Source organism: Falco cherrug, chromosome 4 (genome assembly GCF_023634085.1).
Source record: "Falco cherrug isolate bFalChe1 chromosome 4, bFalChe1.pri, whole genome shotgun sequence".
NCBI lineage: Eukaryota > Metazoa > Chordata > Aves > Falconiformes > Falconidae > Falco > Falco cherrug.
In genome coordinates, this window is record NC_073700.1 from 29,463,131 (window position 1) to 29,489,905 (window position 26,775).

A 26,775-nucleotide genomic window follows, 5' to 3' on the forward strand; every position below is an offset into this window, starting at 1 on the left:
ATGTGATTTTACACATCAAGAGGATTCAAATGACAAGAATGAATGACAGTAGCCAACCTCATGGCTTGATATTCTGATGAAATGATGCTGTGGCACATCCATCACACTGTTCTGCTGTCAAGAGAACACCCAACGCTGGAAGATGAGTGTGTTTTTCTTTTAGAGTGTTAAAAAAAGAGCCAGAGGGGGGAAAAAAGCATCTGTCCTGCAGTCTAACTACCCCATAAATGTAACTTCGAGGTGTGACACAGCCAGATACTCAGGATCTATGGTTCAGCACCAAACAGAGAGGGCACAGCTGTGCCCGGCTCCATCTGAAGGCACCTGTGTGGAGTGAAGCCCGCGCTGTGCAAGCACCGACCTGGGGCTTTGCAGAGCGCAGCAGGCGAGACGAGCAGGAAGGCTGAAGGAAGATTCATTTCTTGCCAGTGGCATATGTAGACTTCTTGTGCCAATCCCTGTACTTTCACCTTGGAGAAGTGGATGCAGACATGAGTGAAGGGGAGCAAGCTGTAAGTCTGAGTGTGCATGGAGGCGCCATGGTGAGGATATTTGCTAAGCACGGGGCTGAGGAGATGCGGGGATGCAGATGCTGATGTTGCCCAGGCAACACTCACTTTTGCAAAGTGCCTCTTTGTCTCTTATGATTTTTAAGTACGGTGTCTCACTCTAGAATGCAGATTCTCCAAGCTGTAAATAAGACTTATTATCTCCTAATGCTCTTTCCCTGTATCTTTTCAGAGCTTGTTACCAGCAGCACTGCTTGTGGCTAAGTAATGCAGGGAATTAAGAGCAGATCCACAGCTGTGGCTCGCACAGGGCTGGAGAGGAGATCTCCAGAGAGAAGCACAAGTAAAACATGGTGCCTGGGGTGGCGGGTGCAGGACACCCTGAGCTGCATTGCCCGCCCTGCTGAGCAGATGCACCAGCTGTGGAATTAGCAGGATTTAGGGGAAGGACAAGCCTTTACAAAAAGCCTTGAGTTTATCCTACAATAAAGCCCTTATTCCAACTTGCAGAGCCCTGGTAAAGTTGCATACAGTGTTGCTGCTATTGCTCTGTGCTGACTGCATGGCTCTGTAGCATAATTCCATGGGCCACATTTGTGCAATAACCAGTGCTTGCCCCCTCCAGACTGCTTTGAAACGTCAGGCTTGGTGTCTCCCAGGAAGCAGTGGGGACAGTCAGTATTTGCCCACTGTATCTTATTTCCCAGGACGTAGCACTATAGTTGGCACTAATTATGAGATACTGATCCCATTATTATGGAGCAAAATTACCAAGTTTGCTGGAAAGAGCACAACAAAAATCCGCAGAGTGGTAAACTTGAAATGAGGTGGAAGTAATATCTGCTGCGTACAGGAGGCCCAGATTTGCTAATTGGACTTTGCTGAGGTCAGTAAGGTGGAGTGAGGAAAGGAAGCCCCCAGGAGCGGGATGAGATTACCCTTCCTGATGAAGGGGCAGGCAGGAGATACACAGGATATATTGTCTCTCTGCACCTCCCAGCCAGAAAACTGGGATTCGAACACAGTGAAAGAGGACACACAGCAAGCGAGAAACTTCTTCTCAGGGTGTGGAGGTGGCACAGGAAGAAGTGGGGCAGTGGGAGAGATGTATTTGCATTTGAAGGAGTGGGGAAGGAGGAATGCAGAGCAAAGTGCTAGCAGTGCTGGCTGGTGTAAAGCCCCAAAACATCCTCTTCACCCCAGCCCAGGCAGCTGCCATGGTCCCCAGGAGTACACCAGCCCCCACAGGCAACATGACCTGCCCCGAGTGTGGGGCAAAGCAGGCAGCAGCCAACTCATTTTCCTTCTTACGTAGCATTTGGTCGCCCTATTTTGCTGCCTTCCCTTTGATGCAATGAGCCTGTGGGGAATAAAGCTCAGTGGGAGATTGCTTACGTGGTTTCTAACCCACTAGTTTCTTTTATTGGCTGTTGCCTCAATAAAAAAAAAGAAAAAAAAAAAGAAAATCAAGGAAAAGTAGTTCAAGGTGTGAAGAATTCACATGCAGGAAAATATATAAAATGTTATTGGCTCTGTCCCCCTTGGCTCCATCCTCAATCGTCTCACCATGCTGTGCATTTATCCTTCTATTATTACACATAATGACAGGGAAATTTTAGCTAGTCCTATGCAAAAAGCCAGCCTGCTCCTCTCCCCTCCACAACTAGAACCATCCTGGCTTGAGCTCACATTGCCTGGCATCTGATTTCAGCCTAGCAGGGTGTTTCAATACCAATAAACATCTTGTTTTCATGCGAAGAGCTGTTTCAGCTACATTCTTTCTCATCTTTTGTGAGCATCCAAGGCTCCATGTAAAACTTTTTATTGATCACATAAATAGCAGCTCTGCTTCCCTACAGGCCCCGACTTCACAAAGTGTTTTGATATCTGGAGAGTGAAAGGCTCAATAGAAAACTAATTCCCTTGGCTTCCCGGGACTGGGAGCCCAGGGCTGTTGGTTTCTCCTCTCCTTGGCAGAGTGTGGTCCAGGGAGGAGAGTGGGGGAGCAGGGAGATGAATTTTTGTCTTGTCCTGGGTGTGTTTAAGGCGGTTTGTACCTGGGCATGCAGCGAGTCTGCAGAAAATGCAGAAGGGAAGCCACTGCACAAAGTGCTGAAAGGCTATCATTAAAGATTTAATTGGTCTAAAAGCTTCCTGAAATACCAAGGAGAGACCTAAACCACACAACTTTGAGCAGGAAGCATCCTACGCTGGAAAACACAGGTGGCTTCGCTGCTGATGGACAGTGGTATCAGTGTGGTGGGCAGGCATTTGCACCACGACATGCTAAGAAAATCTCCCAGGATGGGATGCCTGTCCCACTGGCCAGAAGCAGCTCCCTTCATCCCTGGAGAAGCTGTCTCAGACCACCAGGTCTCCTGAACATGGACCAAGACCCCTCCCTGCAGCTGCCTTTCTGCAAGGCACTGCTCAGCATGACAAAGGACTGTTGTGAAATCTGTGGCCTGAAACCCAGACGAGATCCTTCCTTCCCATCTGCGTCCTGGCTGTCAGACCCATTGCACCGTCACCTTTTGTGCAAATGAGTGAGAACAAACACAAAACCTCTTCAGCTGCAGCCATGCAGAGCTCACAGGGAAGAAGATTAATGGGAGCTACTGTGGAGCCTCATCAGTCCTTGTTCAGGAATCAGAAATCCCAATCGAAACCTGCCGTGACTCATAGTTATATGCTGGCACAAATTCGACCTCGTCTGGATAATGAAGGGCAGATCCTGTTCCGAGTTGTGTTATAAAACCTTTGTGATTGTTTATCACAGCAGGCTAAAAGGGCGCTAGCAACTTTGCTGACCTTGCTGCTTGCAAATGGCAGTGTGCGACAGTCCCGATGATGCCAGGCTGTGCTGGTGGCTTTTGGAAGAGGTGTGATGGCAGAAGCGATACCTGAATGCCTCTGTGGCTGGAGAGTCCCAGCCCAGTCCACTAACCTCGTGCTGAGCCACCAACAGATGCCCTAACCCATGACAACCCTTGGGTAAAATAAAGCTGCCTTCCTCTGTTCAAAGGTCTGGCCGGTGGTGGCAGCAGTGGAGGGCATAAGAGGAGCAGTGGTGAGTTCCCCGTGAGATGGATGGGAGAAAGTATTTGCAGGTATAAAGTCTCCTCTCACCTCAAATGCTACGTTCTCAATTAAGGATTGTGATTTGAATAGCAGCAATTACTGGAGACCCACGTGCCCTGGGAGAAGGGAAGGTTTGAGGTATCTGTGTTCAGCTCTTGGGGCCAACGAACGGACCCTTTATCTCTTGAGGTCCTACCAGGTCCTCTGTGGGGACCGCTATTAAACTGCCCTTGTCCACGAACAAAAAGATACAGAAGAATTCACACACTGGAATTTGATGGCCAAGCCAAAATTCGACGTGTGTTTCATCTCAAGTACTTGGTACTTGACATACATCAGTACACACTTTTTAAAGCCTCACCTACAGGATGGTAGGTTAGAGGGGTTTCTTATTTTGTTTTGCATTAGTAATTTTTGAGATTTTCAATAGTTTTTCTTACAAGGAAAATCCACTTGCAAACATAAAGGTGAAGCCTGTTTGCACACCAATGTTTTCCCTTCTGTGCTTCTCATACAACTTTATTTGTAGGTTGGTGATAATGAGATCTCCACGGCTATTGATTTTTTAAAAAACACATATAACTTTGAAACACTGTAGTTATTGCATGGACTTTGGAACAAGATAAGAAAAGGTAATCACATTCGCAACATTTCCAGCCCTTTAATTAATCTGGACAGCAAATTCTAGCCTGTATTCCTAGAACAGACTGACTGCCACTTCTGAGTATTCTCATTTTCTACAGAAATGTATAGGTACTGGAAGTAAATCAGCACCCCAGAGGGATCTAACTTCTTACACAATATTTTTATAACAGACAAGAATTGACATGGCCCTGCTTCTTTGAGACCGATCACTGCACAGCCCTGTGGAATGGGCTGGAAAACAGGAATACTGGCTTAACTTCTGCTGAAGTAGCGAACATTCTCTCTTTCTCAGAACAACCTTAAGATGGAGCAAAACACTTAGGCTACAAGAGCGTACCGCAGAGGGAGAATAATAGAAATCAGAAAATGAGAGGGTTACAGTCCAGCTTCCCAGTGACCTGATTTTAGGCAAAATCTTTCATTCTGGAAGAGCTTGTCCTTCCACTTTGGTCCTGGCATTTGCACAAGACACTGGGGCCCCAAATCCCCCCGCCGTCTCCTGGCGATGGTGGAAGAAGGACAAGGTGGTCGAGCCAAGCTGGTGCCCTGAGCTGCAATCTGCAGAGCCTGCTGCTGCTTTCCTCCTCACCCTTAGCTCTGGTGAAATCAATGGGATTAAATGAGCACAAATGAGACAGGAGCTGGCTCCTTCGCTGCTGTGGTAAGTCAGCGTGGAAGCTGGCCTCGATACATCTATCTAAAGCTCTGTATTGAATCTCAGCTGACAGCTCCAATAATGATAATAGATATGGCCAAAGCTGCTTCGCATTTTCTTTGGAGGAGGCCAGGTTCCTCCTCCCCGCTCGCAGACAGGCTGGCTGCGCTGCCAGCTCTCGTCTCTCGGGCGTTTTGAGGGTTCGATAAGCAAACCATGCTCCTCACGCTGCCAAAGCCCAAAGGGATGACAAAGCATGAGCTAGCAACCGTGCACAGTTAACCCAAGCCCTTACCAGGGTTCCTGCAGGAATCTCTCTGGGTTCAGAGCCTTGCTAGCACCCAGGAGCATCCCAGGCTTCACCTTTCGTTTCATCTGAAACTTCCCTGGCTTGGTGTAACAAAAGAAACTGTCCCACTGGGATGCCACAAATGCATCCCATGAACCTCTTATCCAGGGGGAAGCTACTGCTGCAGATCTAGCCAGCTCCCAACCCACAGAGCCAAGGACAGAAGTGCCAAGGACATGGTGTAGGTATGAGGACATGGTGTGGGCACAGCTATGTCTGAACACGCAGAGCAAGGCTAAACTAACCCAAAGCGGAGTAACATAAAATCAAGCCACATCAACATGAAAGGCCTCAAAAAAAAAAAAAAAAAATTGCAGAAAAGTTAAAGTATCCGGAATTCATTATGGCATTACCCACACACACATGCCGAAAATCACTCCTGACACTTCCCCCCTGCAGCCAGCCATGCCAAGTTAACTGTACTCGAGCACCAAAGCCCCGGCGGCAGGGTTTAGCAAGGCTCAGGTTTTAGCCCATCTCACAGCCCTTGCTGAGCTTGGCTCCACCAGGGATGTGTCACTAAACAAGCTGGGTCAGGTAGCGATAGAGTAGCTCAGGGATGTTTATAAAATCAGAAGAGATGAACCCTAAAGGAGAGGGCATCCCATGTGTTTGGGGAGCTAAGTCAGCAGGGAATAAATTGTGCTGCCTGCCATAAGTGATGCTTCAGGGAGGCATAAAGCAGGGAAGCAGCCAAGGCATGCGCGACTGTCCCCGCTCGGGGTCTCCGGCATGTTCTGTCTTCCCTGTGTTCATGCTGGTGACTGCAAGCTCTCCAGAGCATCATCAGGTTTTATGGCGTGTACGCATTATTAGTGCTTCACAAGTAAATAATGTCATATTTCACTGTTTATTGCTGAAAATGCACAGTAAAAGGCTAAAGCCTGAAAAGTGCAGAAAATAATTTATGTGGGAGGAATGAATTTCCCATCATGTCAAACTGCTGCCAGAATTTATCACAGTGCCCTTCAATTTGGGTCTCTGTCCAACATTTTAAAGGTCTGTCTTTGTCATACATATAGGCTTGGGGAAGCTGAAGGTTATAGGGAAGAGTGGGAATTGCTGTTGGTGCTGGAACGAGAGAGAGGAAAGTGTATGGTGGGGGCTCGAAAGGGCTCTTCCCTCAGTTAACATCGAAAATTAATGGCACAGTGGCCACCAGGCACCATCGTGGTGAAGGGATGAAATGGCAGGAGGTTCGGCATCAGCTCTGAGAGCTGCTGAACCTCATGCTGTTTCTGCAATTCTTGAAATGCATAAATCAGCACAGAAGTGGATGAGGGCTGCCGGCCAGACGGTTTGTAATGATCAGTATCTCTTAATCGGGGTCTGTTTCTCACTCCGCACTCGGACACTCAGATCATAGAGGTAAGGATTTCTCAGGTGCCCAAGGATCACAGGATGAGGCCATGAAACTTCAGAAAAAGGTTTTGAATCCGCTTCCCCTGTTGCTGCTTTTTCCTTGAGAACCTGCTGTGCTGCTGGGCAGAAGCGTCAACCTAAGGGAATAATTGTGTTTTAAAGCTACTATTTCTGTCCTTGCCATTTATATGCGTCTTGTCAGATTTGCACCTGAATTCACCTCTGAGGCATCGGTACCAGCCACCGCAGAACACAGCCAGAGCTCTCTGGTGAGAGCACACCAAGCTGTTTTCCAAAATACACCTCTCTCGAAATTGAAAGAGCATCAGAAACAGCCTACAGAGCTGGGGGCAGTGCAAACGTCCTTGCTGCGGAGATAAGCCCTCCGCTTCTCAAAGCACCTGAAAGATGTGGGGCTTTGGGGCTGGGGATGCCCTCATTGGCCAAGCCAAGAATTTCTGCCAAGGTGCCTCCTGCCAGTGAGGGCTAGCTGGTGTGGATACGCCAAAAGCTAGAGTGGCACAGAACTGCATAAAAGCACAGAAGGCTCAAACAAAAGTCCCCTGGATTGTAGAAACTCGGTGCCTCGTTTCTTGGGACTGCTGGAAACTTTTCTGGGGGGAGCCACCCTCTTCCACACCTCTGTGAGTGGTTTCCAGGCTCACCGTTGCATAGACCAGTAACTGGTTAAATATTCCACAAGGCAGACTGCATGGACAAATCGGGCAGAGGGAAATTTTTTCACATGCAGACCTGAGTGAGGAGTGAGATCACAACTTGTGACGTCCCAAAGGACTTGCATGAACTCCTGAGTTCAGATAAGCCAGTTCCAGGGACTCAGTGACCCGGATCCTTGCTACTGTGTACTTAAAACTCATTTGACCTCTCAGACTCATCTCCGGTCTGCAACAAAGATGGCAAAAGTTGTTCTCTCTCTCTCTCTTTCTTTTTTTTTTTTTCCCCAGCATAACTATCTTAACACAAATGCATACTAAAAAGGACTTATCACAGACTGATTCAAACAACAGCCCGTATTGCTGAGATGACCTAAATGCCCATGTATTTTGCTCACATAAGATAATTTTAGGGACTGGTTCTTAAAATAATCCCATTTACTTTTAACAAAATAGAGATCTGACTTAAAGCTGAAACTTTAGACCCTGAGGAAATGCTATTTGCAAAACAGAAGAAAAAAAGGATATACCAGGATGCACTGACATGTGATATGAAAATAAACTTGATACAATCCTTTTCTAGCATTACAGGTACCTGGGAGTAGATCAGGTGTCTGACCAGAGGGAGTCGGGATGAGTGAGCAGCAATTTGGAAAACACTCTTATTTAGGTGAGATGCATTAAACCTCAACCATCTTCAGCCCTTTCCAAGAAGCTCCATGATGTGACAGCCTTCACATCGACCGCTTTTGCACATCTTCATTGTGAGAAGCTGCCTCATCTATCCCAGTCCACCAAAGAGCAATGAAGAAAGCAGACCCCTCCCCGGTCAGATGGTAGAGAGGCAAGTGATCTATGGTCTAAAAGCACACTGAGAAAGGATCCTGGTTTCTTTTATTACAAATACTGGACTCTCATGGCCCTTACTAACTCGTGTAACTACAGCCACGGTGGAGCTGAACCTGCTGAGATACCGTCAGCAGGTCACCCTGCGGAAAGCTGCCACGGTGGCAGGGACTGACTGAAGACATTACGTTATTCCCGCTTTAGGCACAATCTCATGCAGTGCTTTGCATAACAAAATCCTTATACTCTGGATGAACAATTTGATTTGTCACCCTTTAAAAGATTCATCGCTCGGAATGAGTCAAGTGTGCTGACTTCACCGGGCTGTGACATACCAATGCAGAAGTCTGCTCCGGCAATGACGTGCGCAGACACTTCTTGGAATGACTTTGCCAAAACTATGGTGTAACAAAGCAGCCCTCACATGCAGCTGCCTCATCAAGATATCCTTCCTAAAATATCTGGGGAAGAACATGATCTTACACCCTGTATTGGAAACACATCTCGTCTAGTTTGCATTTATCCAGCTTGTTTGCTACTACAAAAACCTTGTCTTTCATTGCATCGCAGGTAAGAAGTCACGTGTGGAGCTAGCAGGATACTTCATGTTTTCTTAACTCATTTTATAAGGTTAAAGTAGGGGAGCCTCAAACAGACATTTGTATGGGACTGCACAAAAGAATGCAGTACTCAGAATTAATCAGCTATCCAGATAACATATAGCTTTGGTAGTTGTCATTTCTTAGAATGAAAAGGAATATAATGATACATTGTAAAGATTACGGAGGAAGATCGGTATGTATCAGGGATATTACTTTAACTGGAAAAACATCAGAAAAATGTCCTAGTTTCTGCGTAGCTCCAAAGCTCAGTATATGGAACAAAACATCCAGGGGAATTAATTACTTTTTTGTTGAGTTTTTTTGTGAGCTTTTTAAATCCCAAGGAAATCTGTGTGCAGGAGGGTATCAGTCATCTGCACACAGAACTACATAAAGCACCATTAGAGACCCCTGCACATACATTGGTTTTTTATCCAGCAGTAGTGTATCAATATTTTAACCACTGACAACAAAATGTAGCCTTCATTATGAAGCATATTCTTGTGGGTAACTAAAGTACTGTGTATCAGGGAAAATAAACAGTTGCCTCCCCACATCTTCTGCCTATGTGGAAAACGAACTCCTCACACAGCTCTGGCGGAAGAGCATTGATAAATTTAATGTATTGCTCCCTCCTCCCACCAGCAGCTATCTTATCTAGCCTCATTTTACATTATCTGAGCATTTTTTCTTTCTTTTAACCCTGTGATGGGAAGACTCTTGAGCATTCCAGGCCAGGACTGTGCTCATTTCCAGCATAACATTCATTCGTGGCTGGGTTATACCCATTTGTCTCTGCGCCAACATCAAAATTTGATTAAATAGCTCTTCTACCTGGCATTTATCTCATAGCAACCTCCTTCCAGCTTAGCTATCATTGAGCTAGACTAAACAAACAAAGGGTTTTGGGGGCACATCTCCAAGGGCGCAAGAAGTGCCACCAATATGTTGGACCCTGCCTAATTGGACCCCAGTGAGCCAGTATGTTCAAGCACTGAGCTGCTCCAAGTCAGGCACAGAAGTGAGCTCCCCTCCCAGATTTTATGGCCAGAACATATAATAGTATACCTCAAACTACAGAATAATTGGTTGTTGGTTTTTTTCCCACCTCCTACCTGGTTGGTTTATTCTGAGCATCCTTTTTAATGTGGCCATACAGGCAGTTGAGTGTAAAGTCTGTTCCTGCAAATCCCTTGGCATACAACCGGCTGATAATCCTAGCACTGCTGACTTAAAAAAAAGAGGTAGACATGGTCTACATAGAAGGCCCTGAGATCTTCCAATGGTTTATTTCATTAATTTGTGCTCTTGAAAAAGGGAGCCTTAGTTATAAGCTTATTTTGTTTTATACTTCCACTTATATTAAACTAAATGAATGTGTTGTGTTCAGCCCAAAGTAATTTTACTTTTAACTGTTCTTCTGGAATATTTTACATTACTTAACACCACCGAAGCTAAACCACTTCCACTGCTTGCCAGTTTGGTGTTTCTCCAGTGCAGAAATCTTCCATCTCTCGTACAGAGACTATCTGAGCTCTGCATGATTAGTAGCATTTTTTACGACCTGTATCTAGAGAGTTTAAAGTACTCCATAATGATACAACTCCCCAGCAATACTTATATCCCAAGTAGCACTGCAGAGTCTCTACCACAACTGGTCCAGCCCTGGGAATCTAAAACACATTCCCCAAAGTATCTCAGGAGAACCTCTTTTATGGTCATACTCAAAAGTGAGTTAGACCTAAAGATCCAGGCTTATCCAGCCTGGCCCTCCTTATTCCTGTGCAGTCCTTTTCATCATGAACACAAAACGCTACCCGCTGTGGATTTTTTTTTTCCCCCAATAGCTCTTTCTCTTCTGAACTGCTCTTTCATCTCCACACCTGTGCCCCAGTCATAATTGCTATTCCACAGTGTTTTTCTTACTCTACATCATTTGATTTCACAGCTTGTGGAAGAAATACATGTTCTTCCATTTTTCTGCCCAGCCCCCTGTCACTATTATACAAGAAATCCCTCCTGCTTATCACACCTTGTTCACAACCTGGATTAGGAGCACTCCCTTCATTACACTGCAAGTAACAATGTGGTGTTCTTTTGCTTTCCTGAAAACCATTAATCCATTAATCTGAGCTGCTTAGGGGCATTAGAAATAGAAAAGCAGCTCAGTTCTCTGTTGAATTTGCTGCAAACTTTGGCTTTTTAAACCTCTCACCCTCAGCATGTGGCTGTCCTGGCAGCACAATGGCAACACGGGAGTTACTGTACGGCGCAGCAGCCTAAATGACGAGGGTGACCACTGCACGTCCACTGTGCACTCCACATCGTGTGTGACATTGTCACCCATGAATGGGACCAGCTCTGTCACTAGCGGGGTGCTCCCAGAGGTGTAACTGCATCTCCACTGGGGCTTGGACTTTCTCACGCCCCTGAGCAGTGTGCCCCTGCTCCAGCTGCCTGGGGTGGTGGGCTCACCCAAACCCCTGATGGGATACAGTGCGCTTCAACATGTCCAGGAGAAGCATGGGATGGACCTAAAAGCCCATGGTGGTAAGGAATAAAATGCATCTAAAGGACTTGGATAGGGTGAAGCGATAACTGTGCTCGGTACAGCTGTATCCAGGTGAGCAGAGACCTCAGCTGGGAAGGGAGAGGGTAGGCTGGGGTTTGGCCATGCGTTTCTCCTCCTTCCCACCTTTACTCTGAGATGGGGCTCAGCCTTGGCTGAAGGTGATTCTGAACAGCTGATGTTCCTCCTCCCTCCCAGAGATGGAGGGCAGGAGGAGAAGTCTTCCCCAGGCTTCCCTCTGCAGGTGTCCAAGCCACCGCTCAAATATGACCTCCCGGCTGGCTTGCCATACCCCCTCACAGCTTTGGAGGCACCACAGCCTAGAGCTGGAGGTTTCCAGTTTTAATATAGAACAAGTTAGTCATAAACCCAGCTCTGAGCTGGGCTTACATGTCATGTGAAAATCTGTCATTTGCTCCTGCGTCATTGACTTTCCCCTGGCATGGATTAATCACGTGAGGGTTTGTTTGTTTGTTTCTCTATCAGCTTTCTCAAGGGGGTGGTGGATTTTATTTGTTTGTTCTAAGTCAATAGGCGCAGTCCATTTAGCAGAGATCGTAAGACTGCAATGCAAAACCAGCAGCAAGACTTTGCACCTATCTGTTTTTTTACAAGTTTTTCCAGAGACTGTTCTTAATCTTAAACATGACTCAAACAGGACAAGGATTGAGGTTTATTTTTACTGAGGATGGAGACTCCTAGAGCAATTCTGTTTCATGAATAAACTTCATTAACCTGTTTCCCAACACGGTGATTTGGCAACATTTGGTGCCCAGTAAATTCAGATTTCAAGACGATGTCAAAATGCGGAAAGGGGGACCCTGGAACAACAATTGATGCTGTGACAAGCTCCTGGATGGGAAAGCACCTATTTAATCACATGCTCTTTCAACATCTCTGAATCAAGCAAGGTGGGACCTGACACAGGCTTGTATAACTATGTCATGAACTTGCCTGTTCATGTAAAAGTAAACTAAACTGTGTTTATTACAAAATTATCTGCAACTGAGTTGTCTCTGAAGGTCAGAGCAAAGGCCAGGCAAAGGTGAAATGAGATACAAACACTGCCGAGATAACTCAGATGATGACTCTCAGAATGTCTCTCGTATCACCACATGAACTGAGATGCACTTTTCAGTCAACCCAGCATCAATCACCGCAACATCCGCAGAAACACGAGGCATTTGCTGGGCCCAGTATTTACAACACCCAGTTGTTTGTACCCAGCGCAGTCAGTAAACTGGCTTTTGAAGACAATGGTTCTGCCAACAGGAAGGATGGCTCATTTTAGAGTTCTGAATGAAGCCCTAAAGATGCAATAAGTACACATCCATGCAAAACATCTAGGCTCTTGCCCTAACATTATGACCACGAACAAACACCTTCCAATTAGCCCAATTTTCTCCACCATCATAATCAGCTTTTAGCAGGTTCAGACCCCTAGGATGCAAGTGCTTTTCCACACCATCCTTACAGGAAAAGCATTATGAAATTTGTGTTTTCCCTTCGCTAGTGTATTTTTGCCAGCTGCTGCAGAATGGTGGGATTCTTATTCATGAGCCATGAGCTGGTGGTTTGGAAGTGGTGGTACTTTAGCTGCTTACACTTGTGGAACAACACTATTTTTCTTACAAAATGCCTAGCCTCAAGCCAGCAAACAAGGTGGCCTTCTAAAGCCTTCACAGGGGGCAAATTCCTGCCTTTGTTAGAAGCTGCTCCTGACCCACCACAGGCAGAAGCAGGCAGCACTTGCTCTTCACGACACAGAAAGAAAGATATTTTAAACAAAATCTTCAATTCTGCCAAAGTTAATTCAGCTGCCAGAAAAGATCTTGTCATACAATATATGAATAACCTTTTCACTTCTCTTTCCCTTTTGTAAATCAGCTCTGACACCTGCTTTGGGATTTGCCTTTTCATGGTAACTTGGTTTTATTTATTTTGGTGTAGGAGCCCAGGAGCATTACTCAGTGAGAAATCAGTTAGTACTATTACAACAGTGAGACTAGTTCAAGTGCCTGGCAACAGATGCATGAAATAATTTGAACCTTCAACAGTGTAGCCAGGCATTGATCTATCACAGGAATCATGTTTTCCAGATTAGCATATTTTGTTACCTTTGCCTTCCACTGCTCCTCCCTCGTGCCAGGAGGAGGGCCTCGAAATCGTATGACTGGACACAAAAGATTTGCACATTGTGAAACACTCCTATTTGCCACATCCCTGTGACAAACGCACCAAGACAGAACTCGAAGCCAGCCAGAGAAGAACCAGGATGAACCTCCTTCCCTCCTGCTCGGTGGAGACGTGGGCCCTTTTGCTTATTTTCATAGCCCTCCTGGTAGCGTGAGTAAAATATTCTTTATTGGTTCTTTGCTCATGCCATTTCCCTGTTCTTGCCGTTGTTTGTTTTCATGCAACTAGTCTGCTGAAGAGCAAACATGTAGGTGTGATTTCTAGATTTCCAGCCTCTAACAAGGATCTGGGAAGTAGCAGAAGAGTCTGAAGACCATATAGACACATGGTCTTACACTGGGGATTGGAGTACTCCCCTGCACTGTTAGGATCTTGCTGCTGAGCATCAAAGCGATAATTGAATAATAATAGTGGCAGGCATTTGTTGCCAGAAGGGTGCTGGCTCAGTGAGGATTGTGATCTGTTAGGTTATTTCCCACAGAAATACAGCCTAAGGGAGGCTGTGCCTCCCTGACTGAGCCTGCCCTGTGGAGCAGCTGACCCTATGCATGACTAGCAAAGGTGGAGAGCAGCAGAAAGGCAGAAGAAAAAGAGGACTCATAGGATAAGTTCTTAGAAAATGTTTTCATCTGTTTTGCTGATGCTGTTCAGTGCTGCAGCGTGGCAGGGCTGGCTGAAACCCCCCTTCTGCTGGGACACACAACGTCTCTGCTGGCAGCCCCTGCCAACAAGGCTGGACTGACAAACCATAAACCTTAACGATTAATGCGGTGCACATGAGCACAACCCATTTGTCTGCCCTGGCAATGCTCCGACCACAGCAGTTCAGTAAGCTCTGAAACTTTTAGCCCTGTTTTTCAAACCCTTCCTTGGGATTTGGATCACTCAAAAGCCTGTTTGGGACAGACTCCTAAAAACAAACAAACAAACAAACAAAAACCCCAAACCAAACCAAACCCCCCACCCTCATTATTGACCCATACCCTCATCGTTCAATAACTCTGTGGCCATCTGAGATTGCTGGTTACCAGACTCCCACCTTCTGCAGCTACTTGCAATTTTGCTGTTGCGACAGGGACAGAGCTCAGATCTTTGTGTTCTGGTATCTGTGCTTAAAATAGAATTTTCACTGCCCATTAGCACAGGGAAGTTGTTCAGATGCTTCTTGTCCATCTGGGGCAATGCTGTCCTACTTCACACATGAAGGAGTATCAGGCATTTCTGGTTCACATCCATGGTAAGAAGCAGTACTGATTATTTCTCTCTTTACTCTGAATGGCCCTTCTAAGCCAGCAGAAAACCATGTCACATTTGAGTCATAAGAGCATTAGACTACATTTTCCTGGCCATGTTTCAAATGGATTAAACCTAGCCTATGTTCTTATAGCCTTTCTGGGCTTTGTAACCAGCCCAGCCTGGCATTTCCTGACCCTCCCATAGCTCTGGCTGCCCATAAACATTTGAAATGAGAATCCACCAACATTTTATACCTAGTACTGAGTTAACCTTTGACAGAAAAGGTTAGACATTGACAAATTGAGCTCTGTGAAACATTTCTGCACCTGCTAACACCCCGTTCCCTGTTTTTTGCCTGCTCCGTTTGGAACATAAGAAGAGGTCTGCTTTTGTGCTCTGGCAGGACCTGTGCTGGGAGGACTTATCTCATCTGCGGTCCCCCAGATTTAGAAAATATTATTAATTGTGAGGAAAATCCCCCTAAGTCTCGGCCTAGACTTTTCAGGAAAGCATCCTCAAGATGCTGGTTGAGTGGCTGCTGCTGTGTGGCCCCAAGCGGGTCTCTGATAACATCCCTTTGCCAAACCTTTGCAGTTTTACATCGCTTCTGCAATGAACCACTCACTTGGGAAGCTGTAGCTACTAGCTAAAAACAAATATTTTGAGGAGCTCTTTCAACACAGCCAAAGACAAGCTTCAAAGGGCTGCAGCCCAGGCCCTTGTTGAGAAACAGAAGGCCCCGAGGTAGAAGTAATAACTTTACAGCTGCCAGAAAGGGTGCTTCAGAGGAAAGAAATCTGCAAAGCTGTCAATAAAATCTAAAGAGAAAACCATCATGACAAGAATTCCTGATGCACCATGGAACTAATGCCAGGCTAAGGGGAGGGAAAACAATAAATGAAATTAAAGTGCAGCTTGACAAAAACCTTGTTTGGGACAACACTTCTGGCATTGCTTTGATTTCTCTTCAATAACAACACATAAGCTTGGCGTTCCTTCTTCCAGCTCCCTTTTCTACCTCTCCTTTGGTTGGCAATGAGCTCCGCTCTTGACTTTTGCTGAAGGCACTAAGGTCCCGTTCCCACCAGAGCACCTATGCCTTTAGGAGATGGCTGCTTTCACATCAGAGTGATCTCTCTGAAGCTTTGCATGGCAGCAGTAAGCCTTGCCATGTTTATTAAGTAGCTTATAAAGGGAATTTTCTTTCGGGCCCCCTTTTTTACTCCTCTACCTTGTCTCCAAAGGGACGTTGCTGCAGCCTCCAGGTTTAGGAGAGCTTGCAGCCCCGATGCCATGCTGGTGGAGCACTCGCTTTTCTGTCCCACAGATATGGAACCTGGCCGTTTGGTGTCTTCAAGAAGTTGGGTATTCCTGGGCCAAGACCTCTGCCTTTCTTTGGGACGTGCCTGGAATATCGCAAAGTAAGTGACTGAAGCCTTCCTGGCTCCAGAAATATTTGCTTTTGCTCATACAGCCGTATGATAACATGGCCATGATAAGTTATCTCCAAATGCCAAGCTCCACTCTAATGCACGAGTTGTGCAGAGGCCAATGTGGGATAAGGGCTCAGTAACACACACCTCGCCTTTACAGCATCCCCAAACAAGCACTCGTGGGTGGTTGATTCACAGCTGCCCTTTGCCAGTGCCTAGCTCATTCACAAGCATGATGGCCATTTCTGCTGTCCTTCACGATGCTTTTGGAGAGGAGTAGAACTCAGAAGTCAGATTTGAACATCAGTTCAGGAACAGATATTCCTCCCAACCCACCATATCCAACATCATCCCCTCCTCTGTACCCTCTCTGAGATGATTTTTAAATTATTTTCCATAGGGTTTCTTGGAGTTTGACAATGAGTGTTTCCAGAAATATGGGAAAGTCTGGGGGTGAGTATGAACCACTGATCTCTTCTTAAGGTAAATCTAGAATCCATACAAAAGGGAGAAAAAATCCATTGGGAAAGCTTCTTTTCCTCTACCTGCTGCCCTGATGGTCCTAGCACAAGCATGGCAATGACGGGGTGCTCATGGTAGTTTACATCAAAGCCTGACGACTGCAGGGCTGTGCTGTTACACTATGTGGAAATTGCTTTGACCTACACTAGGAAAGCTGTTTTAGAGCTGATAATCAAAGGCCTTCACCTGCTCCTAACAAAATCAGCAGCTAAACTATCTACTTAAGGGAAAATCTGGAACTGGGAGGTTGGGTTCTTCTAGTTTGTCAACTGCAGAAGCATGTGAGTGACTCCCAAGGCAGAGCAAAGAAACAGATCCAAAGCCTGCCAACTTCCTCGTGCTGCTGATCCGTGCCTGCGGTGGTGGGAGCTAGTGCAGTTATCTTTGCTCTGCTCTGGACATCTCCCATGGCTTTTATCTCTACTTGTTGTAACCTGGCTTACAAACTTGCATACACTCTATACTGCATCCATTGGTCCCTATAGCAACTTTAAAAATGGAGTCTGGAAAAGATATCTTTGCATAAATGGGGAAGTGCACAAATCCGCTTAATCTACATCTGTTCCATGAAAGCATTCAGAACTGGCAGATTAAAAAGACAAAAACAAGGATTGAATTACATCTCCAAGGAAATTTCCATGCTGTTAGCCCAGGTCTCCAGGCACCCAATTCAAGAGCCTGAAAGGGGTCGAACAAGTTTCCTTCTAATACTGTAATGTGTTTAAGTGCCTGGAAAAACACGGAGAGTCAGGGGAGAAAGGGAAGACGCTTGCTTCATTTAGTATCCGGTCCTTTGAGGGACTGAGTCCTGCTCATTTCCCAATGAATTTAGAAGGTGTTTAGGCCCCTTTATCATTCACAAAACCAGATGGGAGAAGGCCTAGGAGTCCTTTTCCATCTCTACATTTCTGTACTTTGGCATCTGCAGAACATCAAGGCTGGTGTGGGAGAGGCATTTGTGTAACACATTTTGTTTCATGGGCAGCAGCCAAGTCTTGTACATCAACTATCTGGGGTTGTTTATCTGTCTTCTCTTCCCCCACCAGGATTTACGATGGCAGGCAACCTGTGATGGCTGTCGTGGACCCCCAGATCATTAAATCTGTGCTGGTTAAAGAGTGTTACTCCACCTTTACCAACCGCAGGGTAAGAGCGGAAGCATCGTGGTGTACCACAGAGCCCAGAAAACAAAGAACAGGAGAAGACAAGCACATAGCAGGGCTCCCACAGGGGACGAGTGACTGTGCTATAGGGACTACTGTAAATGGCCACTGCATGTCACTGTTCCCCTGCCTTACAGGCTGGGGACCGCATACCCAGGCTGGCAGAGCAAGCGGTTTGCCTGCACATCAGACAAATTCTGCTCTTACACCTATACATATATATATATATGAATGGATGAATTTGAATGTGTGAGCACACAGGAACCCATAAAGGTCCAGCTAGCACATGTACCACCAGCTGGGATGCAGGCTCTGGGTGGCACAGCTAGGGGTGGGCACCCATATGTATATGTTGGGCTTGCTGGGTTACTTGTTCTGGATATGGAAATGGCATCTCACAGCTGGTCTACTGCTGGAAAGGGGATTATTTATGTATGTGTGGCTCAGGAAAGGCTGTTTGCAGCTGCCAATAGTAATGCCCCTGAAACAGCCTGGGCAGGGACTTGCACGCTACATCCCCATCCTTGCAATGAAGCCCCTATCTTTCCTGGGATTAACACCTTGCCTTTTTCCCCTCTAGCGTATGGAACTAGTAGGGGTGCTGAGCAACGCCATCTCATTAGCCGAAGACGAACAGTGGAAAAGGATTCGCACTGTGCTCTCTCCAACCTTCACCAGTGGGAAGCTAAAGGAGGTAAAACACAGAGGAACAGGTACAAACTAAATCAGAAAGTCAGTAGACAGTGTTTTCAGGCTGAGGTTGTCACAGGGGTCCTATTTCTTTAGTCAGAGCCTGGCAACTAAGCTGGCCTGTTTAATTTATGCCTAAATTAAAACAAAAAAGGCCTAAAATAAAACCTTAGCAGAGAGACCTTATTTGTAAATATTCATGAAACTCCCTGGAGTCTTTGTAAGCCTGTCTTAAAGCAGTAAAATGTACTATACTTAAGTGACCATACCTGGTTTGTGTTACAGATGTTCCATATAATAAAGCACTATGGGGAAGTTTTGGTGAAAAATGTTCAAAAGAGAGTGGAAAAGGACCAGGCTCTAACTGTAAAGGAGTAAGTAGCTGCTAGGAGCAGCAGGCTGAGCAGCAAAGCTTGTTAGCAAGTGCTGTGGTTTATTTGTTACTGGCAATGCAGATCACTCACTGGGTAAAGCAGACCTCTGAAATGAGGAAGGGGGCGAGCTGAAAGCCTGGCTGAAATTTGAAAAGAAAAATTTTAGCTGGGATGTTAGTGAAACTTCCTAGAAGCAGAGACCCAGAGAATTCTTCTGAAGAAAATTAGATGGGGAAAAAATACTCCATCACAGCTTTATGAATCCACAGACCCAAGACAACCCCAAATCTGCCAGGAAAACTGAGGTTTTTTTCCCTGCATATGCTCAGGATCTCTGTGCACCACCACCTTATGCTGCAGAGATGAGGGCTTGCTGGCCTCTCTGCCCCACACAGCACCATGGGATGCTTGTCCATCACTTGCCCCATTGCTGAGGGGAGGGAGGCTGTAGTGTGGCCCTAGGTATGTCATCATCATCTGTGTCCTCCATATGCGCTCTGGAACAAAAACTGCATTGCACCCCCAATTTCAAAGCACAACTGCAGAAGGTGCAGCTACACACCAGTAGTCACACACAAGCAAAGCTCTCACCTGCTAAAACCCCCACATAAGGGGAAAACTTGGACAGCTTGCAATAGTATAGGGCTGTGCTGGGTTAAACAAGACCATTTTCATGACATGTTCGAAGCAAGGTGTTACCACCCCTCCCCATGAAGCTAACATTAACGTGCTTGAGAGCCACATCCTCCCCTTGCACTAACCCGTTCATGTAGCTACATGCTGTTTTAAAAATCCTCAGAAAAGCGTTATATTTCAAAACCCACACAGGCTTGAAACCAAAGCTCTCTAAAAAAAAAAAATCTATCCCTTTCACTATAAGTGCTTTTCAGTTACTATATATCCGATTTCCTTTCCAAAACCAGGGCAGGTAGTCTTATGAGACTTTATATTTGAATGTCACATAGACATTAGGAAAAATATATTCGCTTGGTCCAAATATTTAACCACAGTTTAGCTTTTCCATCTTTCCTCAGTATCTTTGGAAGCTACAGCATGGATGTCATCACCGGCACTTCGTTTGGTGTGAACATCGACTCAATGAACAACCCCAAAGACCCCTTTGTCAGAGAGATGCAGAAGCTGGTCAAGTTTGATTTTTTTGACCCATTGTTCATCCTTATATGTAAGTGACTTTGTTGAAAACCTCAGTCAGGTGTCAGAGTACTGTTGAAGTGTGACTTCAGCATGCGTGTTAGAATGGGTAATATGTATAGAATGCACTAAACAGCTTCTCTAGCTAGGGTGGAAGTCCTAATGCCTCGTCTCATTGTTTCCTCACTGTTAGCTTCATGCTAAAACTCAAGGAAGGCAGTGGGTAAAAAGCTTCCTCCACCTTCAGTGTCCGCAATGCAAGGAACATGAACATCCCAGGCAATATCCAAATAAAAGTGCTGGAAAGTGATTTGGGGGTTGAAAAGCAAGTTCAGCTGTGAGGTTTGAGGAGGGTGGTGCTATCTGAAGTGAGTTTTCTGGAAGTGAGTGCTGAGTGGGGACTGTAATTAGATGCAATTTCCTAGCAGTGCAATAGCTTAGCAGTGATTGTGGTGGACCTTCTATCACTTGCAGCTTTAAATCAAGATTAGATACCTTGCTAAAATACAAAGAAAGTTGTGATCTACATAGAGCAGGCTCTAGTGCTGGAGATTTTATGAAGCTATACACCAGCTCAAGAGCTAGTTTCCATGATGAAGGAAATGCTCTGAAGGGGACTTGAAAATATGCGTATGAGCACAGCATGGTGGTGAATAGCTCAGCCTGAAAAAAATGAATTCAGAATTTGCAATATTTCTCTTCTGAGCCACATTCCTGCTGTAGTGCTGTACAATGCACAGAAATAACCTGTCCTTCTAGAATAGTGCCTCGGTAAAATGTGGCCTGTGCTTCGGTCAGCTCCTAAAGCAATGTTTATACCCAGCTCAGTTGTGCCCACTTGGCAGAGGGTTACATCAAAACAAACTATCCCAAGGGAAAGAGAAAGAGGAAAAAAGGCAAAGTCAAGGCTTTTCCCAGGTAAAGAAATCAAGAAAGGAAATAATTTCTCAGTAGCATCATCACTTCTTCAGTAACTTCCATAGCTATCTTATGATGTGCAGTTTTAGTGTGCAATTTTATTCTCAATTTGTTTTTCAGTTGTATGCCCATTCGTTATTCCTCTTTTGGCAAAGATGAATGTAAACATCTTCCCCAAGGATGCTCTAAATTTCTTCATGAGATCCGTCGCCAAAATCAAGCAGGATCGTGAAAAAGAGACTCACAATGTAAGTGAGCGTGAATTTCCTAGCAATTGTGGCAGAAAATACACTTAAATGATATATAATTAGGGTGCTAATATCAAAGATGAAGCTGAAGTACAATGACTCGGCAAAACCCTGAATCTACTTAAGTGTAAACACTTGGGTTTAATACTGTCAGAAAAGCCTTGCCTGGCCAGTCCTGGCAGAGAAGCAAGTGGACTTTGTACACCCTTGATGTGGAGCTAAAGGTGTGGTAGATTTGGACTAAGCTTGGGTTTGACAGAGGTTTTGATATCAGAGACTCCCTGAAGATTAGGTAGAGCAGAGTAAACAGCACAAAAGCATCAATACCACCTTTTAAGGTTGCACCTTTCCCTCTCACTTCCCAAAAACTGAAGCCACTTCCTGGCAAAATTCTCCTTTTTAGAGTTTGGATCCCTTTTCCAAAATGCATTCAAGACACTTCTTCACTCCCCAACTCCAATGGCTTCACAAAAACAACCTGATAGGTTTTCCAAATAAAAGGCAAGTGTTATGTTATTCAATTAGGAATTCACGCGTGTTTCAGGGATGCTTTCAGTTTAAAAATTATGCTTAGGCTATGAGATCTGCTTATCTGAGCCCTCCAGGGGACATATCACCAAAGAACTCTCCCACTGTTCTCAGGGCAGAGTAGATTTTCTGCAGCTGATGATTGAATCCCAGGACTCAACCAGTCATGGAAGCAATGGAACTGCTCATTCACACAAAGGTAACAACAGCCAAATACTCACCAGAGGAACGGGGGCCGTGGGAGAAAAGGAGAATATGGGGAGCTGTTTCACAGAGAAAGGCTCAGTGGGTCACCACCACCTCCAGACAGGCAGAAGTCTGTCCCTTGTTGCCAGCATCAGACCAAAGGGGAATCCCCCAGGTGCTTTGCCAGTGAATACAACCACCATGCCATTAACGTATACCCAGGAAATCATCTGGCTCCTCTTTTGAATGGCATTTCCCAAACATAGATTACAAGGTAGCTATAAATGCGTCATCAGAAAACAACTGCAACAAACCTGCCCCAACCCCACCCATTGCTGCCTGTTCCTTGCCAAGACCATCAGCCAGCGCTGGTTTTGCTCACCTCCTCACATTTTCCCCCCACAGGCCTGACTGACATAGAGATCCTGTCACAAGCATTCATCTTTTTATTTGCTGGATACGAGGCCACCAGCAACACACTTTGCTTCCTAGCATATGAGCTGGCCCTGCATCCTGATGTGCAGCAAAAAGTGCTGGAGGAGATAGACACCGTGTTACCCAACAAGGTAAGGGGGTGTTGAGCGATGGTGAAGACCCTCTGACCTTCCTGTCCTCCTTGTTCAGTCGAGTCAAAGAGAAATCTTTAGCTCCTAAACACCTGCCACAGGATCTTCCAAGAGCTCCTGAGACAACTGAGCCCTGTAGCAATTTTTTTTTTTTGGCAACCAAAACCTTCCAGGCCACCCCATTGCACAAACCCATCTGCCATATCCTCCACCCCTGCGCAAGTGGATGTGGATTTCCAGGCATTTCATCACTCAGGGATGGAAAATGAAACCAGTTATGCAATTTCTACCTTGCATTTTGTCTTCAGTGAGTCCAGGTCATAGTTGGGACAGTAAGGGTTGGGGACACTCTGGTCTCAGTCATTTTAGGACTACTCAATCCTCATGCCAACATACCTGGACACCTTTCTCTTGTCATCCAACAGGCTCCTCTCACATACGACGCAGTCATGAAATTGGACTATCTTGATATGACAGTGAATGAAACCCTTCGGCTCTTTCCCCTTGGAGGACGGCTTGAGAGAGTCTGCAAGAGAGACATAGAAATAAATGGAGTGATGATTCCCAAAGGAACTGTTGTTGTAATCCCACCCTATACCCTCCACCGCAACCCTGAGTACTGGCCAAACCCAGAGGAGTTCAGACCAGAAAGGTACAAAAAGCATAATGAAAGGGAAGAAATGTGCTGCTTTTTCCCCATGTAGTAATTAAGTATTAATCTCTGATTAGCTTCCTAATTGTGTTCTTCCCATCTTTTTACAAACAATACCAGTGAGAGATTGCAGGCTCATGGGAATGTCATTTTAAGAAGAAAATGAGCTTTGTGCTTAAAGCGGGGTTTCAAACAACATAATCTTGGAAGAATAACATTGATACCTCACAACAGCTTGCATACAGTTTTTAGGCTTGCTGACAGAGTCGGTAGTCGGTGAGTTTTTGTAACTGCCAGCCATCCTTCTGTATAATCTTCATTGCTGAACTCGTTCCCTTCACATAGGCTTTGCTACCAGATCTGCCAGAATTGATCCTTGCAGTCCCCTTCCCTCCTTGTTTCTGAGGAAGCAATAAATTCTCCCTAGCTGGTTATTTTTATAATTGATATCTACCTCTTTCTCAGCAAGATGAAGCCACAAGCTGCCTCTAACCAAGATGACTTCTGGTTTCTCTCTCACCAAATACAACAGACAGGAAATATCAGTCACCTTGGGAGAACACGTTGCCTAGATTTTCACCTCGCTTCCAACTTCTACTAGTCTGGACAGACACAATTACAATCAGAAACTCATGTGGGAACCCACCCTGTCCTGAACAAGGACTCTGACACAGCACTTGGTTGCTGGGGGACACCGAGATACCTTAGCAAACAAGCAAGTCTCTGTAGGGCACCAGCAAGAGATCTCTGGATAAGTAATACAGACACAGAGCTCTGGGTTTTTGCTGCCTTCCTTTCTTTTCCCCATGTCATTATCCAGGTTCAGTAAGGAAAACAAAGACACCATAGACCCATATACGTACCTACCCTTTGGAGCTGGCCCCAGGAACTGCATCGGGATGCGGTTTGGTCTCCTGAGTCTGAAAGTTGCCATCACCATCCTACTGCAACACTTCACCTTCCAAACCTGCAAAGAAACTCAGGTGAGGAGCATGTAATGTTTTTAAACTCGCATGCGATGAACCAGATGATGGGTTTTTTGCCATGGGTGCTGACACCAGATGCTGTGCGCTCCCAGGCACCACGGATCCAGTTATGCCCTAACTGTGGCCAAGTTTCCTTCCTTTAATCTCTCCTTATTTCATTTGTCTATCTCCAAGCGTTGTTATTCCTCTTGTCGCTGCAGATCCCTCTCAAGCTGAGCTCACAGGGATTGCTAAGACCAGAGAAACCCATCATGCTGAAGCTAGTCCCGCGGACCAGCACCGCTCCTGCAGAGGCGTAAAACCCAGCTGCGCCTGCCACAGTTCTCCGCTGTCTAATGAGTGTTGTGCTAACAAAGGGATCACACATCGCATGAAATCTCTCCTATACATCCAGCCACAGAAGAGCAGCTCTAGTTAATTCTGGAAGCAATTACTACATATTTACTAATAAACATAGCTGTCAGAAACGTAACGTGGATCACTGGACAGCGACAATACACAGTCCCCCTAATTTTGATTGCAGAAAACGAGAAATAAATCCAAATGTGAAGCTGATCATCAACTTCTGAGGGGATTTCTCCATCTGGAGAGAAGAAATTACTGTTGCATCCAAGAGGAACAAGGTGTGATAGAAATTCAAATCGCCAGACCTCACTGGGCAGGGACGGGTGACATTCTTCTTGGTGTATTGATGCTTGAAATTTCATGTGTTATAATTGAGATGACTGGTGTGAGACTACATCCTAGTTACCAAACCTCTCCTGTGCCATGTGTTAATTAAACTAAAGTGTGTACAAATACTGTCATTAAAAATGTTTGAGAGCTGCTCTGTGTTGTGTATAGTGGCTGATCACTTCCTATTTAAAAACCATATTCAGCCTCAACCCTTGAAATTATCCATGTACATTGCTTTCCACTTAATTTAATGAATCTGATCCTTCATTTAATGCGATCAAACCCTCCCATTTGTACAGTATTTTACAAACACTGTAAGTCCCACTTAGTTTGATTAAGAGGTTGCTTTCAGTTCAACACTGGCCAACCCTCCTCCAGTGGCAGAGGATGGATTGCGGAGAGCAGCAGGGCCACTGCCCCTGGAGAAATTGTCTGGACACAGCTTGTAGCTGGGTCTTGCCTCCCAGAGCCATGGATAGAGTTTACACATTGCCCATGGTGGGATGTTAGCCTGCTGTGAGCTGCTTTGCTTTTAAACAGCTCCGAAGCAGTCCATGGCTTGGGCCCTATGGACTGGTCCTGCCAGCAGCATGATGCTTTGACCAAATAAACAGGGAATATCAAAAAGCAGATGGGAGGTTCTCCTGGGTCCTAACATCACATACCGGTTAACTCCAGTATACTGTGCTAATCCTGACACCTACAAACCAAGAAGGATGCTAGAAGAATGGGAAAGGTTTTTGGAAGAGCTGCAAACCAGATCAAGTCACTCCTTAGCTTTCTCCCAGCATCCTTCATTTCAAGGCAATATTTTCTGAATTATCCATAATCCCCTCTTGTGGCCACATGTTTTTCTCTGTAGTTTAGCAGACAAAACTGCAACATGACCCAAATGCCATGATCCAACATAATACAAATTTATTCAAGAATTCATGTCCATTCTTTAGCAACAGCAGTTAAGGGGTTTGGGAGTGGTCAGCTGGCAGTGCAGTGGATTCCCGATCACTGGAAATCCCCAAGTCAAAGCTGTCAATTTTTCAGGAAGATGCAGCCACATTCACCAGGCTCTAATTCAAGACTAAGCAGCTTGTGCTGTCCCAAAAGGCAGATAAAACAATTATAGTGCTCCCTTCTGATTCATCACCTGTGAAAAATTGTTTGGGTTTTGTTATGTACACTGCAAGGCATCGTTAGGAATGCTGCCAATGAGGTCCTTTCTCAGTTTAAACTCTTGCTCATCTTTTACCAGGGGTTAAAAACCATCAGTGGAAGAACTGGGCCTGTCTTACTGCTGCAGTAGCTCTGATGGGGAGAGTCCAATAACCCTGCATGGATGGACTAATTAAAAAAATGCATTTCTCCCATAGCAAAATAGTGCCAGGCAAAACTAATGCCAGGCTCAAGGAAAGGGAAAGAAAGGGGAAACCATCACGAATGCAGCAAGTCACTTACATGCCAAACAGCAACTCTGAAGTAAAGAAAATTCATTTTGGTGTCTCATGAACAGAATCAAGTGCCTTTGCATGGCGCTTAGAGCCAGAAAGGGTTAATTCAGCTGTACCAAGACAGGCAGCCCTTGCCCAGCACGTGGCATGTCCAGGAATGAAGTCATTAGCGTAACTGTACAGATCATTCTTCCAAATGTGAAAAATGTGACTAATTCTCTGGCTTCAGCCAATTATGACCTGCCAGGACTATCATAACAGCCCATAAATAATGTGTAACAAAATCATGGTAATGAGTCTTCTAAAAGAAAATTAGATCCTCTGTGCCTTAACTCCATAAAATTACTGTGCTTATAAGGGCTGCCTCCGTCATTCCCAGCACTTTCCGTTGCTTTGCTGGCCACCCCTCAGAAATGGATGTGACTTGGCCAAGGGTCTGCTGGTCCTAGTAGCCATACATTCATTACAATTTTTTCCTCACTGGTTTGGCTGTTTCCTTTTTAAACCAGACAT

General features: G+C 45.4%; 1 protein-coding gene across 1 annotated transcript; it reads left to right on the plus strand.

The window, feature by feature from the left end:
- Positions 1-13,489: 13,489 nt before the first annotated feature.
- LOC102050092 (cytochrome P450 3A9-like) lies at positions 13,490-24,969 on the plus strand. The gene is made up of 13 exons (XM_005435645.4): positions 13,490-13,638; positions 16,052-16,145; positions 16,558-16,610; positions 17,726-17,825; positions 18,423-18,536; positions 18,818-18,906; positions 19,941-20,089; positions 21,097-21,224; positions 21,867-21,951; positions 22,344-22,504; positions 22,930-23,156; positions 23,977-24,139; positions 24,343-24,969. The coding sequence occupies exons 1-13, from the start codon at positions 13,568-13,570 to the stop codon at positions 24,439-24,441; spliced, it is 1,533 nt and encodes a 510-aa protein (XP_005435702.2). The 5' UTR covers positions 13,490-13,567; the 3' UTR covers positions 24,442-24,969.
- The last annotated feature ends 1,806 nt before the right edge of the window (positions 24,970-26,775 follow it).

Coding starts and splice junctions, on each gene's coding strand:
- LOC102050092 (XM_005435645.4), top strand. CDS start 13,568: ATGAACCTCCTTCCCTCCTGCTCGGTGGAGACGTGGGCCCTTTTGCTT. Junction 16,611..17,725: donor AAATATGGGAAAGTCTGGGG/GTGAGTATGAAC, acceptor TTCCCCCACCAG/GATTTACGATGGCAGGCAAC. Junction 21,952..22,343: donor AACTGCTCATTCACACAAAG/GTAACAACAGCC, acceptor TTCCCCCCACAG/GCCTGACTGACATAGAGATC.